The sequence below is a fragment of the Giraffa tippelskirchi genome, chromosome 5, assembly GCF_054371585.1.
Source record: "Giraffa tippelskirchi isolate mGirTip1 chromosome 5, T2T-mGirTip1v1.2.pri, whole genome shotgun sequence".
NCBI classification, from domain to species: Eukaryota; Metazoa; Chordata; class Mammalia; order Artiodactyla; family Giraffidae; genus Giraffa; species Giraffa tippelskirchi.
This window is the reverse complement of record NC_137279.1, coordinates 7,024,033-7,043,565: the sequence shown is the minus strand read 5'-3', so window position 1 is coordinate 7,043,565 and position 19,533 is coordinate 7,024,033. Positions and strand designations below refer to the sequence as shown.

The following is a 19,533-nucleotide window of genomic DNA, read 5'->3' as shown; positions in this document are numbered from 1 at the left end:
AGAAGCCTCATTAGCGAAAAATATGTCCACTTTATTCAGCACAACACAGAGCAGGAAGCCGGAGGGGGCGGAGGACAAGAAAACAGGGCTGGGACAAGAACAATGAGCCTGATTTTCAGGGAGAGAAAGGAGCAGAAGCAGGATTTGAATGACTGGCTGAAAGGACAACCGTCGACTTCCAATTTTTACTTAATTGAGAGTGTGTGTGTGTGTGTGTGTGTGTGTGTGTGTGCACGTGCGTGCGCGTGCGCACGTGGAAAGCATCAGGCCAGGATAAAATGTGCTTACAGTACCTAGTGGTGGGTTTTTCTTTTTCGTCTTGGAGGGTGTGGTACTGCTTTTGGATGGGGGTGGAGGCATAGGTGGATCAGAAGAGCAGAGAGTTGGGAGCCGTCCCGGAGTTAGGGAGTTGAGAGGTGAACTCGAAATGCTCACAGGCAGACCGGGATGCTGCTTGTCACTCATGCAGACGGGCAGGCCCCTCCGTCAGGGAGAGGCAGGAGCGAGTGTGTGCTGAGTGGGGAGGCTGGGTAGCTGCTCCATATGGCTTTGCTCGGAGATGGCAACACAGATGGGCCAGCCCATTAAGCTTTTCACGACGACACAGACCTGGGCACAAGCTGTCTACACACCCTGCGCAGAGCCACCCCGGCAGGCGGGTGTGTCGGGGTGGGGGGCACGGAGCAGGCAGGCCCGCGGGGATGCTGCTCCTTCTGCCCGCAGCTTCCCTAAGCTCCACCGCGCCCGGGGCTCACTCCCAGGCCTTCGGGGAGGCTCTGCCCCGGGCGGCAGCCAGCTGCTGCGTCCTATCAGGTCTTGGTCCGCTCGCTCTCCCTCCCTCCCAGCACAGGGTAGACTCCAGGTCTGCAAGGACGGAGAGGAGTTGAGTATCTCTCCTGCAGAGGAAAGGGGTTGAGGGTTGGGGTTGGGGAGTGCTGCCGCCTCTAGTACCCCTCGCACCCGATTATGGAGACTCCGGGGCAGGGCTCTCCCCCTGAGCTTGCAGCCTTCTCTCGTCTAGTCCCCTCACCTGAAAATTGTAGTGATACAGACACGGGCCCCGGGGATCACATGATGAGACAGACTCCAGTCTGCCCCACCCGGCAGTGGGAGCTGCCGCCGGCTTTAACTGGCACCATGACTTCCGATTTGAAGTTCCTGGAAAGGAAACGTCGCAGCAGGCCATGGAGTATTTGGGGAAGGAGGAAGGGCCGGGGTAGCTCTCTGTGCCTGTGGCAGCCACTCAGACCTCCCTTCATGAGGTGCAGAAAGTACAAGCCTTTACAGAGAAGACAGATGAGATAACCAAGCCCCCTAGTCCTCCCAAAGCACGGTGTCCCTGGAATCTAATGCCCGCCACTCACATGTACCCACTTTCTCGCAGGTGTTTATAGTCCCTGATGCCTCACTAAACTCTGACAGCACCACTGTAGGGCCTCTCTGGTGGCTCAGGAGGTAAAGAATCTGGTTGCAATGCAGGGTTCAATCCCTAGGATGGGAAGACTCTGCTGGAGAAGAGAATGGGTACCCACTCTGGTATTCTTGCCTGGACAATCCCATGGACAGAGGAGCCCGCAGGCTACCATCCACGGGGTCGCAAAGAGTCAGACACGACTAGTGACTTTCACTTTTCCTGTGGGGCAGACTGAGCAGGTGTGATCCAATCAAACCATTTTACAGATGAGCAAACTAGAAACAGATACAGATGGACGTGACGGTAGCCACATAGCTGGTGAGGGGTGGGGACTGGGCAGGGGGCATCTCCCTTGACCCCCCCCCATTTCCAGAGCTTTTCGACACCATGGAGCTGCTTCCGAGTGGGAGAGGCTCCCGGGTCTATTTCTTTTAGCTCCATTGCCTGAGTTCTATCAGCCCCAGGTTGAGCAGGGCTAGGCCTGGGGCTGGAAATACGTACTGTTTTTTGTTGGCCTTTTTGAGGAGCGTGGGCTCGGAACAGTAGGAGGACTTCCCTTTGGTCCCGACGTTCACGCAGCTGGAGCAGCAGCCGCAGGGCCCGACGGCCAGGGGCCCCTGCTGCATGGGCACCAAGCTGCTGCTGATGCGGAGGGAGCCGTTGACCAGGCAGTTGAGGGACCTGCCCCCGGGGGCCGCGGGCTGGGGGCCGTGCCGGCAGGGCAGCCGGGCCGGCGCGGGGGCTGCTGCGCCCGGGCCCAGGGTGGCGGGCATCTCGGTGATGGTGATCTCCGGGGAGGTGGGTCTCAAGGCTGGAGGGACGGGCGGCCTGTTCTCCACCTCCGGCCGGACCCCTGGGCTGTGCAGGTTCATGTGCAGCTTCCGCATGTGGTGGACCACGGCCGCCGCGTTGAAGGCTTGCTGGGGAGACATGAGACCTGTCTCTGACTGTCTCCAGCCTTCCCTCTGCCCCGTGGATGCTTGAAACCAACGTGCGCACCTCTCATTCCACAGAAGGGTCCAGGGAGCTCTAGTGTCTGCCAGGAGACCCCAAGGAAAGCCCCCTGCCCCAGCTGCCCCAGCCCAGCCTCCAGGGCCCAGACAGACTGCCTGCCTCCTTGAGAGGACAGCTCACCCTCCACTTGCTCTTGGCGAAGTTCTTCTGGATCTGGAGGCTGACTGATGGGTAGATGTCCCGGTGCAGGGCTGTGTTTCCATTAATCCTGTGGATGTGGAGGGGACACTTGGCTAGTGGTGGCGATGGGGACTCCGTCAGGGGTTGTGCAGGGGCTGGGCATGCAGATCCAGGGTAAGCTGCCTGGAGTTCCCCGGGACAAGGGCTGGAACCCCCTGGACAGGTCGTAGGGGGCCTATGCTTTAGAAGGGCTTCCTAGGTGGCTCAGATGGTAAAGAATCTGCCTGCAAGGCAGGAGACCTGGGTTTGATCCTCAGGTCAGGAAGATCCCTTGGAGAAGGAAATGGCTACCCACTCCAGTATTCTTGCTTGGAGAGTTCCATGGACAGAGGAGCCTGCCAGGCTACAGTCTGTGGGGTCTCAAAGAGTTGAACATGACTAAGCAACTAACACTAGCACTACTATGCTTTAGAAACCTGCTTTCGAGCTGGGTGGGCAACCTATAGCCTGTGGACCAAACCTGCTCGTTGCCTGCTTTTGTAAGTAAGGTCTTACTGTGACACAGACACGCCCATTCATTCAGCTATGGGCTCTACTGCTTCCAAGCTGAGACAGGCAGATGGAGTAGTTGCCATGGAGACGATATGGCCAGTGAAGCCTAAAACATTTTACTATCTGGCATTTTACAGAAAAAAAAGTTTACTGCTACCCCATCCTTCACCCCTGGCCCAATGTCGGAGGGCATTTGGGCTGTTACTATCCTTTGACTCTTAACTTTGCACAGAAACCACCTCCTCTCGGAAGCTTTCCTCTATGAGGCCACCCCCACAGAGGCTGCCCGTTCCCTGTCCCCTGAGCCTCTTATCCATCCATCTCTAAGTGTCCTCAGACACTTGCCATGTGAACAGTACTTTCTAGGTACTAAGGGACCCAAAGAAGTAACAGATGTGGCCCTGATCGCTGGGGGCTTACAGTGCAGGCTGGAAGCCTTGTTTCACGCCATGAACTAGAGTAATTCATGGTGAGCTGTGTAATTGTTAAACAGAGATGGGAAGGTCTGTGTGGACTGCAGGAGCCAGGGCTTCAGAGGAGGCCACAGACGGCTCTGGATCCTGAAGGCTGTACATCCAAGGCAGGGCCCTTGAGGTGGTGAATACGGTGTGACCCAAGCTGAAATGTGGAAAGAGCTTGGTATGGGAAAAGGTAGGAGAAAAATACAGCCATTAGGCCTTTCTGGAATAGAGAAGGCGTGTTGGGAACCCTGAGAAATGAAGTTGGAGGTGACAGGCCAGGCCAGATTAGGGAAAACCATGGCTTGCTGCAGTAGGAACTGGGAAGCTTGTACATTTTCCAGCAGGTGGGTAGCATGATAAAAGGATGTGTTTCAAGACTTTCTTTACTTGCTTTGTGTGTGTGTGTGTGTGTGAGTGTGTGTGTGTGTGTGAAGCCACTTCAGTCATGTTTGACTCTTTGAGACCCTATGGACTGTAACTCGCCAGGTTCCTCTGTCCATGGAACTCTCCAGGCAAGAAAACTGACGTAGGTTGCCAAGCCCTCCTCGAGGGGATCTTCCTGACCCAGGAATCGAACCCCCATCTCTTGCATCTCTTGCATTGGCAGGCAGTTTCTTTACCACTAGCACCACCTGGGAAGCCCCTTACTTGCTTTACCAGTTGGTTGCTTTGTGATTGTTCTCAAAGCACCTTGCATGGAACAGCTTTGACCCCAGAGTAAGATGATGCTCTTAAGGAGGGTAAGGTTGTCTATCTGGCTGGATCTGATTCCTGATTTGATGATCCAGCCACTGCTGTTGGGTCAGAATCCACCTCATTAAATGCTGTTTATATCTCTGGCTTGATCTGATCTGTGCCCTTTGGGTGCTACACCGGTAAACAGCTCAGGGCAAGCAGACTCCAGGGAAACGTGCTGTGAAAAAGTCAGCGTGGTGTCTGGGGAGCAACAGCGAGGGTCTAGAGCCCACATGCGCCTCACTCACCAGGGGTGCCTCAAGGCCTTCTCACAGGTATACCGCTCATTCGGGTCCTTCTCCAGCAAGTGGCAAATAAAATCCTTGGCTGTGGGGAGCAACCAAAGGCACAACAGCTAAGGACCAGATCTCCTGATTGATGGAGATTCACTTCCAGGCTGGTGGGTGGCACAGAAGGCATCTTTAGCTCATCTTCCAAAGAGGCAATTTTAACAGTCTTGAAAGAGAAAAAGAATCCAAACCACCAAGCAACAACCCACCCGAAACCACCAGAGTGGCTCCACGCAGCTGTGTCACCCACACAGCACTGCAGATACATCTCTGGTCACGAGGCACCCGTGTGCCTGACGCCACATGGGTGCCTGCCTGCATCAGTCAGGCCAGCGCCACACGTGGGCACACACGTGAATGCTGGCTTAGCTCTGATCCCCACTTAAATGGACCCAAGGACAAATACTGCCAGCCTTCACTTACACAGGCCTTGCAGATTCTTGGTGAAAGGCAAAACTTGCAGCTCTTGCAGGCTGGACAGGTGAAAGGCAAAACTCGGCCTTGGTTTTGCCCCTCCTGCCTGGAACACGCCCCTGTGCTTGTTCTGCCCTCCTGGCCCCTCGTCTGAAGTACCTCCCTGCTTTTCCAGGCATCCCACGGTTCTGCCTCCAGGAAAACAAAAGCAGAAACCTTAGATGCGAATCATTTATTTGGCCTTTGAACCAGACGAAGATCTCTCCACTTTCCTTGGCAGCCTGTTCCGTCAGATTCCCCCGGGACAGTCAAGAGCCAGGACTGTCATCCTTTGTTAAGTTCTCTTCTCTTGGCAGCCTCTGCCTTGAGCCTGTTATTTTGTCTTTCCCTCGGACTGGTCTTACCTGACTCAGAAATGTCATCCCAGAACGGAGATTCAAACTCATAGTAGCCTTCCTTGATCTTCTCAAACAGCTTAGACTCAGTTTCTTCATAGAAGGGGGGATATCCACACAGCCTGCAGTGGAACAGCAAGGTGTATGCCGCTGAAGGACCCCGTCCTGGGCCAGCCGCTCCCCTCTGCCCAGCCTCCACTATATACACGGGCAGGCAATGAGGGTCCCCAGTCAGCAGTATGACCAGTACATGGGTCTGCCCCTGATTCACGAATGATGCATGCATGTGCTAAGTTGCTTCAGTCATGTCCAACTGATGCAGGAATGATGCAGTTTCCATCAGATGTTTATTCAGGAACCAAAGTTTGGAACAGGCAGCCCTTTGTACGTTGTATCCCCCAAACCCTCACTTTCTCCTTTCCCCTGACTCTTGCGTGTGTACAAAGTCGCTTCAGTCATGTCCGACTCTTTGTAACTCTATGAACTGGAGCCCACCAGGCTCCTCTGTTCATGGGATTCTCCACCCAGGAATACTGGAGTGGGTTGCCATGTACTCCTCCAGGGAATCTTCCTGACCCAGGGATCGAACCCGCATCTCCTGCGGCTCCTACATTACAGGTGTATTCTTTACCACTGAGTCACTGGGAAAGCCCCCATGACTTTTGAAAAGTGAAAGTGTTAGTTGCTCAGTCATGTCCAACTCTTTGCAATCCCATGGACTGTAGCCCCCCAGGCTCCTCTGTCCATGGGATTCTCCAGGCAAGAATACTGGAGTGGGTTGCCATTCCCTTCTCCAGGGGACCTTCCCAACCCAGGGATAGGTCTCAGGTCTCCTGCACTGCAGGCAGATTCTTTACCATATGAGCCACCAGGGAACCCTGACTCTTTAGATGGTGTACAAACTATCTTTAAGAAGGATGGTGGAACTGTCTACTTGAATGTAACTTTCTGAGGGATTTTTTTAGGCTATTTGGTTCTTCATTCTTTAGAACCTGAACCACTGATTGGCACAGAGGAGACAATCAAAGACAATTTGTTGAGTAGATCATTGAAGAGAAGAGTTATTCAACATATGTTGAGGAAATAGAGAAATGCATCCACACTGAGAAGGAAATGATTAATTTCAGGTTATTTTCCCAGAGCAAAGTTTGCTATCAGTGAGAAGGGATGCTGGGCATGGGGTAGTGAGCAGATTTTGAAAGGAGAGCCTGAGAACATGAGGAGAGGAACAGTGATCAGGTTCATCCAGGCCATCATTTTGCCTTGGGCTGACATTGCCAGGAGAGAAATCTTAGACGTGAACATTGTACCCACTTGGCTTCTAAGTTTAGGATGTCTCCTCCCTCTTTAACTGCTCATTCCATAGAGTGGGACTCAGTACATTTATATACAGTAAATGGGGGTGGGATGCAGAAAGTGGGAGTGCCATGTGGCTGCACAGTGGGTTCACACTGAACTCTGTTTTTATAACCAAGTGGAGATCAGGACAAGATCCTTTGGAGCTGTGTGCATGAGTAAGTGTGTGTGTATGTGTGAATGCACATGTACATGCACATGCTTTGGAGGTGGATGCTGCTTGAGGTGCTGATATGGGGAGGAGAGAAGAAAGGGTGAGCCGGCTCTGAGATTCCTCAGGAACTGAGCCAACGCCAGCTTCTACTCACAATATGTAAGTGATGACGCCAATGGACCAGCAATCCACAGCCTTGCTGTAGGGTTTCTGGGCCAGCACTTCTGGAGCTGCAGTAAACCAAAGGAAGAGTCAAGGGTGAAGGATGAATGTCAAAGGTCAGGAAGAGGCTTAGAGAAGAGGACTAGGGTAGCACCTGGGATGGTGTTGATGTTTAAGGATAAACATTCTCCTACGACAGGGACGGTGTCTCTCCCAACAGGCTAAATCTTTCTCCAATACACTGGGAGGTCCAATGACAGGGCCCGTGACTCCTCCATCAGACTGGGGATCTCCAGGGCTAGGTTTCCTCCTTTAGACTGAGTACTCTGGAGGCGGGGTCTGAATCTTTCCACTCAGATGGGAGACCCCCAGGGCAGGGATCCTTAGACAGGGAAATCTGCAAGGTAAGGGCTTTTTCTCTCATGAGATTGGGATCTCCCTGAAAACAGAGGTTCCCATTAACTGAGAAACTTCCAGAGGGCAGGTAGGAACTGTCCCATCAGTCTCTGTTGCCTCCTGAGGGCGGGCCTTAGTCTTCCCCATCAGCCTAAGAGCTCCCTGAGGGCCATGTCTTCCTCTGACTGGCAGCTCTGGGGCCATAGTGAGCTGCTTCGATATTTATCCCAGACACTAGGGATTTGTATCCAGTGGACACAAAACCTGTTGGTAAGTAACCAACCTCTCTTTTGGGGAGAGAGAAGATTCTCTCTGTTGAGGCAGGGTTATCCTTCCCACTTCCAGCCCCAACCAGGTGATGAGTGGCCAAGAGAGAAGGGGCAGACATGGATGCTCTGAGCTTTGGCTTTCTCCTTCTGAGAGCCCAGGAATGCTCTCTCCTGGTACCCTGCCTGTTGTCAGAGAGAGGGGGCTACTGGCCAACCCCTCTGCAATCTACTGATCTTTGGGTTTGTGATCTTGTTTCTGTTCCTGGTGTTGGTGGAAAAACAAAAGCCGGAAGCCTTGCTGCAAAAATGAGAGCCAAAGTATAGACGGGGCAGCAGAAAGGCTCGGGGGTAGGATGTCTTTAGAAGATGTAGGGTTTGGGAGCAGGTGGAGGAGTTCCAGATGATTGAAAGTGCAAGTTGCTCAGTCGTGTCCGACTCTTTGCGACCCCATGGACTATACAGTCCGTGGAATTCTCCAGGCCAGAATACTGGAGTGGGTAGCCGTTCCTTTCTTCAGGGGATCTTCCCAACACAGGGATCGAACCCAGGTCTCTCGCATTGCAAGTGGATTCTTTACCAGCTGAGCCACCAGGGAAGCCCAAGAATACTGGAGTGGGTAGCCCATCCCTTCTCCAGCGGATCTTCCTGACTCAGGAGTTGAACCAGAGTCTCCTGCATTGCAGGTGGATTCTTTACCAACTGAGCTACTCAAACCTGCATTCAGATAGTTTGGGCAGCCCTAAACCTCACACACGACTGCTCTGCTAGAATCACCACTGTCTCCTCACAACAGTCTTTTCCTGTGAGTAATATCTGTGTGGAGAAATGTAGCCAACTGGTCAACCTCCCTTCTGTCTCCAGACTCACCCACGTAGCCTGGGGTCCCGCAGGCAGTGGACATGACACCACTCTGCTCCATCTTTGAGAGACCGAAGTCTGTGATCATGATCTTAGAATTCTCCTCAGGGGTGAGGTACAGGAGGTTTTCAGGCTGTGAGGGAAGAGAAATATCATGTAATGTAGCATACAATCACCTGAAACATGCATTTCTTTCCTTTCCCCAATACCTTATTCCTTAGGAAGCTTCACCCTGGGCTTCACCTTTGAGTTTAAGGCCAGACTTATTTCCCTCCATTTTTCCTATCTTCTTCCTACCTGGACCTTCATTCACCATAACTCAGCACCTTGTATATTGCTTTTGGCCCTGACTTTGCTTAGCTTTATAGCTATTGATGTACTAACCCTTCCTTCTTCTCATCCCCAACCACCCCCAAAATTGTTTTGTTTTTTGAGGAAACCAACCCTTATTTTGTCTGATCTCTCTAACCTCTGGTACATGTCTGGTGCGATGTTGCCTCTCAATAAGTATTTATTAAATACAGTATTCAAGGCCGTATTCAAGGAATAGCATGGATTATTTTGGTAACCTAGCAGGGTGAGGCTAGTGAAAATCAGGAAAAGGCTGAGGTGCAAATTAACAATGATTGTTCAGTCACTCAAGATTTGTTTTAGAATCTGAGAGTGAAAGGGACCTTAGGGATCACCTGGTTCAACTTTCTCTTTTTACAGAGCTTAGACTGCCCAAATATGTAGCTTCCCAAAGAATCATTCCATGTTTCCCCGAGGGCCCTGTCTTGGTACCTTTAAGTCTCTGTGGACGATGCCGTTTTCGTGGAGGTATTTCACAGCTGACAACACCTGCTGGATCACCAGGCTGGCATCCTTCTCTGTGTAGACACCCCGTTCCAGAATCCGGTCAAAGAGTTCCCCGCCAGAAACACTGTAGACACAGGGCAAGTGCAGGAATCCAGTCCTTATTTCAAGTCAAAGGGACGTGAATGCCTTTGTTCTGGAGCTCTGGGGACACATACCTCCTTGATGGAGTAGGCAGGTTTCCACCGACCACCATTCAAGGGGTGCAGGGGGAACTGCTCCTCAGAATACATCCTGGAGTGCTATCACTAGGGAGTCATCTCGTTTGGCCAACCATTGACCTCTCTCTGGAAACTTTTTTTTTTAATACAAAATACTACTATTTAGGGTTTTGCAAGAAGTCAATTTTCAACTAATACAATATTGTAAATCAACTATATTCCAACCGTTGCTTCCTGTGGACATATTTCACAGCTGCCTTCTTTCCTGGCCTGGGACACAGGAAGCCATGATAAAAGGGAGAAGTGAAGCTGAAATCAGACAAAGTAGGAAAGAGAAGGAAGTCCAGATGAGGCTGACTGGTCGTCTGCCACGATTTCTTTCCTCATTTTGGATAATTGAGTTACCTAAAGCTGAAATTATGAGGTGGAGTCACAGTAGTGTTTTTAGGCTCACATGGTACAGTATCTGAGGGTTCGCAGGAGCTTTAAGATCAAGTCCAATCCTCAAGTCTGGGATGTTCTCTAAACTACTTTTGCCAAGTAGTACTTTTGCCACATCAGTGGCAGAGAACTCCCTCTCTCCTAAGATAGATTGTTTTATTTGTTGTTGTTTTCATAATATTTCTATGTATTATGATGGAAGCTGACTCCCTGCAGTTGCTACGAATGACATTGCTTGTGGATATCCACACACAGCAGCACCAGGCGGAAATAAGGGAGCAGAAATCTCTCTAATTGAAATGCACACCATCCTATTCCTTTTGTTTCTTCCTGAAGCTCTGGGCTCTGTTGTGGGAGCTGTAGGCTCATGAGAAAGACACTCTTTGCACATGACTGTGAATTCCTGACTCATAGCAGCCTCGGTCCTAGAGCTGGTGCTCTAGAAGCCTGACAGTACTTTGTGCATCCGTGCATGCTAGATCATGTCTGACTCTTTACCCTGTAGCCTGCTAGGCTCCTCTGTCCATGGGATTTTTCTAGCAAAAATACTGGAGTGGGTTGTCATTTCTTCCTCCAGGGGATCATCTGGACCCAGGGGTTGAATACGTGTCTCCTGCATTGGCAGACAGATGCTTTAGCACCTGAGCCACCTGGGAAGCCTTTGACAGCATTTTGGTGACATCTAGACCTGCCCACCCTCCCACCTGGGTGACTGTGTGCTAATTCTGTTGACTTCATCTTATTAAGATGCCACGTGATCCCTGCTCACTTGTAAGTGCTTCTCTGGGTCCCTCTAAGCTCGCTCTCTTGGCTGCTTGCTACCACTATTCACTGGGCCTCACATGAGTCCAGGAGCCTGCGTAGACTCATTAAAATTCCCGGGGAATCAGCCTATCAGTCAAAAAGACTGCGTCCACCTTTGCTGAGATTGCAGGTTTAGCGTATGTGTATGTGTGAGTTTGTGTGTGTGTGTGTGTGTGTGTACCTTATACACAGAAGCATCTCTGAGCCTAAGGATGAGCCCTTGGGGGCATTGACCAGCCCTACAGCAGCCACTCTCAGGTATAACTCTTATCTGGATGTCACTTCACGTGGGCAGCTTTTTAATGTGGCACCATTTCTGTCTGACACATGGACACATGCAGAATCTCACCTTATTTTTAACACTGGGTGGCTCTCTTTTGAGAAAGCCATTCTTTCTATTGAATTGCTATCTATCTACCTATGGCTTCTACTTTCACGGTAATTTTACCCTGGAGTGATGCTAAAATACTTAATACCTACTTTAGAGAACATGGGGGCTTCCCTGGTGGCTCAGATGGTAAAGTATTGGTCTGCAATTCAGGAGACTCGGGTTTGATCCCTGTGTTAAGAAGATACCCTAGAGAAGGGATAGGTTACTTACTCCAGTATCCTTGCCTCGGGAATCCCATGGGCAGAGGAGCCTGGCAGGCCACAGTCCATGGGGTCGCAAAGAGTCAGATACAACTGAGCAAGTAACACTTTCACTTCACTTTCTCTGGAGAGCATGGACTGATGGGTCAAAGTGGACTCAAGCCATGGTGCTAGAGAGAGGTTCTGGAGGCCTCCTGCTATGCCAGGCATTACCCTTTCAATTGTAGGGTTGTGAGGCGATCCAGAAAGTCTGAGAGGCATAGGGAAGCAGGGAAGGATGGACAAGTTAGGGCTACAGCCATTTATAGACTGGCATTTCAACAAGCGGTAAGGCTACACTGGTACATACCAATTATCAGCCCTAGTTTTCACCCTCGGTCCACTCAGAACAAGTCCGCAACCAGAAAGAACTCTTGGCACTTCAAAGCCTCTTGAACTAATTCTTGATTTGTCTTTTAATCACCATCCTTCCCTTACCACTGACAAACCTCTTCTAGGCCTCTAAGGCCCCAGCAGACGTGTGTGGAGGAAGAGGTTACCCTGCACTTACAGCTGCATGACCAGGTAGTAGTGAGTGGTGCTCTCATAGATGTCCTCCAAGGTCACGATGTTCTCATGCTTGATCCTGAGGAGGAGAAAGGGTCACCGTGAATGACGTTTGGTTCACGTGGTCCAGACAGAGAAGGCAGGTCTAGCCTAGATGGACTTTGATTTCTTTCAGAGACTTTTGATGACAATGTTTAGGAAGACAGGGTCCTTGTGAAGCAGTCACAAAAAAATTCCAGAGAAAAGATCCCCAGCATGGTGTTCAAATCCTATTTTTGAATGGGTAACTGATCCTCCTGACTTCAGGGAACAAACACCTCACTGTTACTCCAGGAATCTCTTTAAACTTTGCAGAGAGAGAAAGCTAAAAGAACTGAGGGAGGCTAAGGGAATATTGATCATTAGTTTCTTCTACAAAATGGGTCTCCAGGGCTCCTTCAGAAACATCCCATCAAGTGTGATCCCTCAACAGTAGGGATGTAGGTTAGCTAAGCCTCCTCATGGATAACCTAGGAGGAAGCATTGCAAGATGATTGTTTCAGGATATTGTGAGTAACACAGATGCTCATTTTGAGGGTCAGTTCGGCGGGATGCCTTAGATCAGTGATTCTCAAGCAGGGGCTCTTTTGTCCCTCAGGGGATCTTTGACAATATCTAGTGACATTTTTGATTGTCACAAGTGGGGAGGAGGGACATGTTCCTGGCGTTCAGTAGGTAGAGACAGCAATGTTGCTAACCATCCTGCAATGCTTAGGAGAGCCCTCAACACAACAAAGAATCAACTGGCCTAAAATGTCAGTAGCACCTAGGCCAAGAAACCCTGCCCCAGACTACCTTTGTCTGGGATTACCCAGAGGCTGAGTCAAGCAGAATAATCATATCAGCGGAGGGGTTGGTTTGCAAGCAAATTCTGTGCATACCCATCCAGGAGGAAAGTCTCTGAGAAGTTTTACCCAGGGCTGTGCAGTACAAGGATTAACCTCAACTTGGAGACAATTGGACTTGAGTTTAGGTCCACTTGCTACTTGGGTAATCATTTGCTACTGGTTTACTCAAACCTTTCAAACCTTGCTTCCCTTGTCTATAAAGTGTATCTCTTCCATAGAATTATATCAGGATGAAAAGCGATAAGACATGTAAAATGCTTAGTGCAGTGCTTGGGGAAAATAGTAAACACATAATCAAGAGTAGCTAGCATCTTGAAGATATTAAAAAAAAAATACAGACTCCATGCAGTGACTGTGTGATAGATTCATCTACATTTATAAGCTGATGATGCTAACAGTAATTTATCGATGATTTACTCACTGAACAAATATTTATTGAATATCTATGCTGTTAGGGAGTGGTGATACAATGTAATGATAAGAAGGATCAATGAGCCTATAGTCTCTCTCTATCCTAATCTCTCTGGAGCCCAGACCAACACTTCTACCAGATACTTCTATGTAGAGATAGCTGAGTATTTATTCAATATATATAGAGGTAGGTGGCTATTTATATTCAATATATTGCAACCAATTTCTATTTCGTCTCAGCCTACACATACTTTTCATTTGCTGTTCTAAGCAATGAATGATATGACTGTCCACAGAACAGCTCAGTCTCAGGATCTTTTAAATGCTTTTTTTCTTTTATACTCCTACCAGCCAACCCCAACCACCTCACTCTGAAATATCTCTTTAACTCAGTCTTCCTGCCACCACATGATCTTGCCACCACCTCTGGTCCTCATCCCTTGCCTCAATTATTGAGAAAGTTTGGCAGTTGGTCTTCTGTCCTCTAGGCTGGCATCCTCCAATCCACCCACCACCATGCTTAAGAGGGATGGCTCTAAAATATAAACCAATCATGGAAATTTTGCCTTAAAACCCCTTGATGACTTTTCCCTGCCAATAGAATAAAGTCACTATTCTTTATCGTGGCATCCAACACCCTTTATTATCAGATTCCCCTTCACCATTTTAGTTTCATCTCCTGTCCCTTGACGGCACTCACTCTCAGTTCAGGGGCTTCCAATTCTAACTCTCCCCTAATTTCCCTTTCCCTTCCATGATTCTATGTTAATATTTATGCTACACTTTACCTGACTTCTGTTTCTGCACTTCCCTTTCTGCCTCCATAAAATTCTACTCATCCATCAAGGTCTGTCCTCTTTGAAAAGGTACCTAAAATCCATATTCATGAAGACACACATATAGGCAACATGAATCTCTGTCTCTTCTACACTCTACCTTTTGCTAGTGTGGCTCACAACCAATGGGAATGGCATTTGTTATGGGCACCTCTGTCTCTGCTAACAAAGATATGAGTTCCTGAGGATAAAGAGTTTTTTCGACTTTATCTTTGTGGTCCTGATGCCTAATCACTTTTGGATTACTGTAGGAGTTCCATAGGGGTTTGGTTTATGAGTCCTGTTGTAAACATTTGATGATTTATTAGTGTTGTCTCCATCATGATGGTTGGAACGCTGAACCTACATTTGCGTTAGAAGAAATTGAGGCTCATTTCCACATCTTGTACTATTTCCTTAATTATTAATTCTTCCTGGTGTGGACTTTCAGTTGATTTCTGGTCCTTTGAGCTAATTACTTTGTGGTCCATGTGCACAAACCAACTCTGCTCTCAGTTGATCACTGGTTGATTTGATGAAAAAAAGAAAGTCAGCCAAGACAGCTGTCTGGCTAATATAGCTGATGGATCAAACCGACTCATCAGCTAAAGCAAAGGGAGTAATACATATGAGTGTGGAAATCCCACCTCAGTCTCTCTCAAAGGTAATTTGTGAAAGAAAGGTTGTGATCCCTTGGTTGTCCTTGACCAACACTAAGGCCCACTCACTTTTTCAGCACAGCGATCTCATTCTCCAGGCTGCTGTCCCGGAAGGCAGGTGACTTTTTGATGCACTTCAGGGCAAAGAGCTTCCCAGTTACCCTTTGCTTCACCAGGAAAACTTCTGAGAAAGCTCCTCTGAGTAGAAAACACCAAGAGATAAACATTAGTACTGGCAGGCTAGGGAACATTGCTGGAGACAAAAGCAAAGGGCAGATGAAAGAAGGTGTGGCTAGTAATTTGTTTCCTTGTCATCATGGGCACATGGCAGATCCTTTGACTCAAGGAATAGAGGGCTGGTTGCTCTTGCCTAGTTTCATGATTTCAGGATGATTCTCAGAAACTCGGCTTTAGGTCTGCAAATTGCTCCTCTTGGCAAACCCATTAAGGAGAGGCCACTGCTTATCTTAGTGAGGCAGCATATGACAAATTCTATAAAGAAGTGCCCAACTATACACTTACAACCCCAGCTGCTGTCTCTGAGAGACTGAAGCTTTGTGGTTCCCTGGTCAGGGCAGCACTTCAGGAGTTCCTTAGTAAAGGACTCACTAATCTGCTTTCAAAGCACAGAGCTCAAGTAATTTACACCAGAAACACCAAGGGTGGAGACACTCCAGCTGCCGGTGAAGATGCATGAACAAGTGCCACAACTATACATTCTGAGAAAACTTAACTAAATAAAAAAAAAGAGAGAGAGAGAGGTCGCTACAGAGTCAATTTACTTGTCTTCTCCCAACGTGGTGTGGGCTTCCTTGATAGTTGGAGAAGGCTCTTGAGAGTCCCTTAGACTGCAAGGAGATCCAACAAGTTCATCCTAAAGGAAATTAGTCCTGAATATTCATTGGAAGGACTGATGTTGAAGCTTAAACTCCAATACTTTGGCCACCTGATGCGAAGAACTGACTCACATGAAAAGACCCTGATGCTGGGAAAGATTGAAGGTGGGAGAAGAAGGGGACGACAGAGGAAGGGAGGCATCACCAACTCAATGGAGATGAGTTTGAATGAACTCTGGGAGCTGGTGATGGACTGAGAGGCCTGGCGTGCTGCAGTCCATGGGGTCGCAAAGAGTCAGACACGACTGAATGACTGAACTGAACTGAAAGAATCTGCCTGCAATGTAGAAGACCCTGGTTCAATTCCTGGGTCAGGAAGGTCCGCTGGAGAAGGATGGTCACCCACTCCAGTATTCTTGGGCTTCCCTTGTGGCTCAACAGGTAGAGAAATTCTCCTGCAATGCGGGAGACCTGGGTTCACTCCCTGGGTTGGGAAGATTCCCTGGAGAAGGAAAAGGCTACCCACTCCAGTATTCTGGCCTAGAGAATTCCATGGACTGTATAAGTCCATGGGGTCGCAAAGAGTCAGACACAACTGAGCGACTTGTACTTTCTACATGATGTGTTCACTGCTTGGCAGTTAGAAGTAGCACTGAGAGATGGGACTCTAACACGAGAGAGAAAAGACTCCTCTATCAGTTTTAGACGGTGATGATTACTGTGAACCAGCCATCCGTGGCAAGGGGGCTGAGCATCCCTCGCTCAGTAGTATCTGTGAGGACAAAAATAGAGTCCAGCCACTCTGGGCAGGCTGTCTGAAGATAGAGAGGATGGAACCCAGTGAGAACACAGGGTAGGATTCCAAACTTCAGGCTTCTTGGTTTAAGGGCAGTGTGGGGGGCGGTGGGGGGGGTCCTCTAAAGACAAGGCCATAACAACAGTTAGTGAACAGTGGATGCTGGAGCCTGATGTTAGAACCTCAGATTTTGGGTAACAAGTCGTATACCCAGTTTCTTCATCTGAAAAATGAGAATGTCAATAGTATCTGATTCCTAGGGATGTTGAGAAGAGTATGTGAGTTAGTATGTGTCCAGTGCATGAAAGTGTACCTGACATCTAGTTAACTACACGTGTTAAATACTATTGTTATAAGTACTATTTTAGGGACAACACAGGTTAGTAACAAGAGGAGATAGAGTTTAGGTGAGGAAATAGCTGAGCCACCTTCTCCTCTGCCATCTGGGGATTCTAGCACAGAGGCCCAGTGCAATCCAGCTTCTGTAAGGACATCCAGAATCTGCATGAGAAAACGCTTGGTGTTTCCTGGGTCTGTTTCCTGTTTCCCCAGCTGCACTTGGAACCGAGTTAATTAGAGCCTTTAGAGCTTGCTCTATTCATTCATTCATTCACTCATCCCTCCAATCAAGATTTATTGAGCACCTACTGAGTCTTAGACACTAGAGATAAAAAGGAAAGTGTTTCTGCTCTTAAGCAGCCTGTAAATTAGTGACACAGACAAACGAGCAATTAGCATTCACTTTGAAAAATGTTATTAGGCTTTCCACGAATGCTGGTTGAGCCGACAGAACCTCTCTGTGTCAGGCCCTGGGATTAGTACTGGTCTAGCTTAGAATCTAGTGTGAGAAATAAGACGCAGACAGATCCACAGCAAGTGCTATGACCCCACAGGAAACAGACAGTTGAGAGAGGGCCTTGGCTGTGCTTGGGAGGGTGGGTCACACACTGCGCAACCCCAGCAGAGGCCATCACCTTGGAGCCGCTGTATCTTTTCATACAATAATTATGATAACATTTTTGCTCTGGGCAGCAAGCTAGAGAAAAAGGCTTTTTTTCCCCTAATGGGTACAAAGCGACCACTTGGGTCAGCTGAGAATCACATCATTCGTGGCCCTCTGACTTAAGAATATGCTGAGCTCAATTTTAAGGGATCAGTGAGGGTTAGCCCAGGGAAAAAACAAGTTGGAAGTGACGTTTCAGGTGGGGATGGGGAAGAAGCAGGATTAAAAAGCCTGAAAGTACAGAACAGCAGGGAGAGGTGGGGCTGCTGGAGGGTGGTCCAGCCCCGTTTGTGATGGATGAGGCAGAGAATGAGGGGAGATGGATGTGGAGGGACACCAGGTCCTATTCCTGGGTCTGGGTGGAAAATGCTCATGTGTTTGTGTGATGGACGGATGGACGGAGGGAGGTTGGATGGGTGAATGGATAGGAAGTTTGGACTGGGATTATCATTGTGTTGTAGTCATCCTAAGACCTTGCTTTCCTTATTGTAAAAGGAGAGTTGAACCACATGGCCTTAAAGATTCCTTCCACCTGTGATGTTCTCAGGTTTGCCTTCAGATTTCTCCATTTTGCGTGTATCTTTGGAACCACATGAGGATGGTACCCTGATTTCAAAGCTGACACCCTCTCTGAGTCCACTTGGAAAATGAGATCAAACTAAAACCTTCCTGGGGGATCTATCCTGCAGTGAGTAGCATCTCCTAGGGTTGTGCAATGTTGTAATTACTGCTCTTCTGCTCAGGGTGCTTTATGCATGGTGTGTGCGTGTGTGTTTATGTGGCGGGGGGCAGGGGAGAGGGATTAGAAGAGTTAATTGTGTCATCTGCCAGACTGGGGAGCAGAGAGCTAGTTTTGAGTGGCCAAGGTTGCGTGGGTCAGAAGGCAAGACAGGCCGAACTTTGAGCTAAGAGCACTTGTTGTGATAGAACTTGATTTGTGTTTCCTGTTCTGAACAGCTTTCTGCTTTTGCTGGGAGTCTGGGTGTTATAAAAGGAAGGGAGGAACCAAGAAGAAAAATCTCCTCCTGGGCCATGAAAAAAGGAGGCCTGGCACTCAAAGACATACCCTCTGTAATGGATGAGTTTTGTCAAGTGTCCCTACAGCTGTCCAGGGCCCTGGAACTGTGGGTGATGTCTGGGCAGATTTCACAAAAGCCTCTTTTCCCTGATGGGTGGTTCCAGGGCTGCTGAGGACTAGGGGGATGGAGCCTTCATCATGAGATTCTGGTGCTTCCTGAACGGGGGAAGTCAGCTCTGCCCAGCTGGCCCTCTGTGAGATCATCCAGCCTGGGTAATTCCATGGGGTCCTGCAGCCTGGGGTTGCCTGTCCGCATCCCGAGCACCGCAGAGGTGTCTTCTCCTGAGCTTCTGTTCAGCCTTAGTTGTTGCAACAGCTGTGACTTGCCCCCTGTCTTGTCTGTCTGCTCCCCTCATATTAGTGCTGGGCTGGATACGTCAGAGCCACCAACAGCACTTAAAATATAGATGGCTGGCCGCCAGGTCCTAGCCCCTTTAAATTCCAGTTTACTATTCTGAGACCAGGAGGCTGTATTTTTCAAAAATTCCCTAGATTGAAATGATACTAGGAAATTATTCACTTTCTTGACTGTGACAGTGATACTGTGGATATAGAAGAAAATGCCTTTGTTTTTAGGCGGTGCAGACAGACGGATTCAGAGGTGATGTGTGCAGACAGATGGATTCAGAGGTGATGTGTCATGATGTATGCAACTTGTTTACAAATCGTTCAGTGAAGTGTGTGTGTGCATAAAACAAATGTAGTGAAATGTTAACAATTATGGGATTTAGGTGATAGGTATAGCAGAGTTCATCGTACTATTATTTCACTTTTACTTAACATTTTCATAGTTAAAAGTTAGAGGCATAATAAGCTCCCCAGGGGGCTCCTATGTCCCCTGGGGTTTAGAAGCTGCTTGGCAGACTTCACTGAGCTCCTTGAGGGTGGCAGGCCCCTGTAGCACAAGTCTGAGCAGACACTGAATGCATTCTTGTCAACCTGGGCTTCTTTTTCCCTCTTGATCTGGATATTTGGGATGCTTAGCAAAGCATTTTTGATTCACTCACGAGTTGTCTTTCTTTCCTACCCAAATGCCCCTGCTAACCACCCCCGTCTTGGC

At 48.8% G+C, this 19,533-nt stretch overlaps 1 protein-coding gene across 3 annotated transcripts in view; it reads right to left on the bottom strand.

The window, feature by feature from the left end:
- Positions 1-10: 10 nt before the first annotated feature.
- Positions 11-19,533, bottom strand: part of CAMK1G (calcium/calmodulin dependent protein kinase IG) — a 30,907-nt gene continuing 11,384 nt past the window's right edge. For all 3 annotated transcript variants that reach the window (XM_081489652.1, XM_081489653.1, XM_081489651.1), the window contains 11 exons: positions 14,830-14,958; positions 11,993-12,067; positions 9,374-9,512; positions 8,600-8,723; positions 7,060-7,135; positions 5,405-5,517; positions 4,545-4,623; positions 2,549-2,636; positions 1,916-2,334; positions 1,031-1,158; positions 11-896 (listed from right to left, as the gene is read on the bottom strand). In XM_081489652.1, coding sequence (XP_081345778.1) covers positions 1,068-1,158; positions 1,916-2,334; positions 2,549-2,636; positions 4,545-4,623; positions 5,405-5,517; positions 7,060-7,135; positions 8,600-8,723; positions 9,374-9,512; positions 11,993-12,067; positions 14,830-14,958 — 1,333 coding nt within the window. In that variant the 3' untranslated portion in view covers positions 11-896; positions 1,031-1,067. The remainder of the gene's footprint in view (positions 897-1,030; positions 1,159-1,915; positions 2,335-2,548; positions 2,637-4,544; positions 4,624-5,404; positions 5,518-7,059; positions 7,136-8,599; positions 8,724-9,373; positions 9,513-11,992; positions 12,068-14,829; positions 14,959-19,533) is intronic.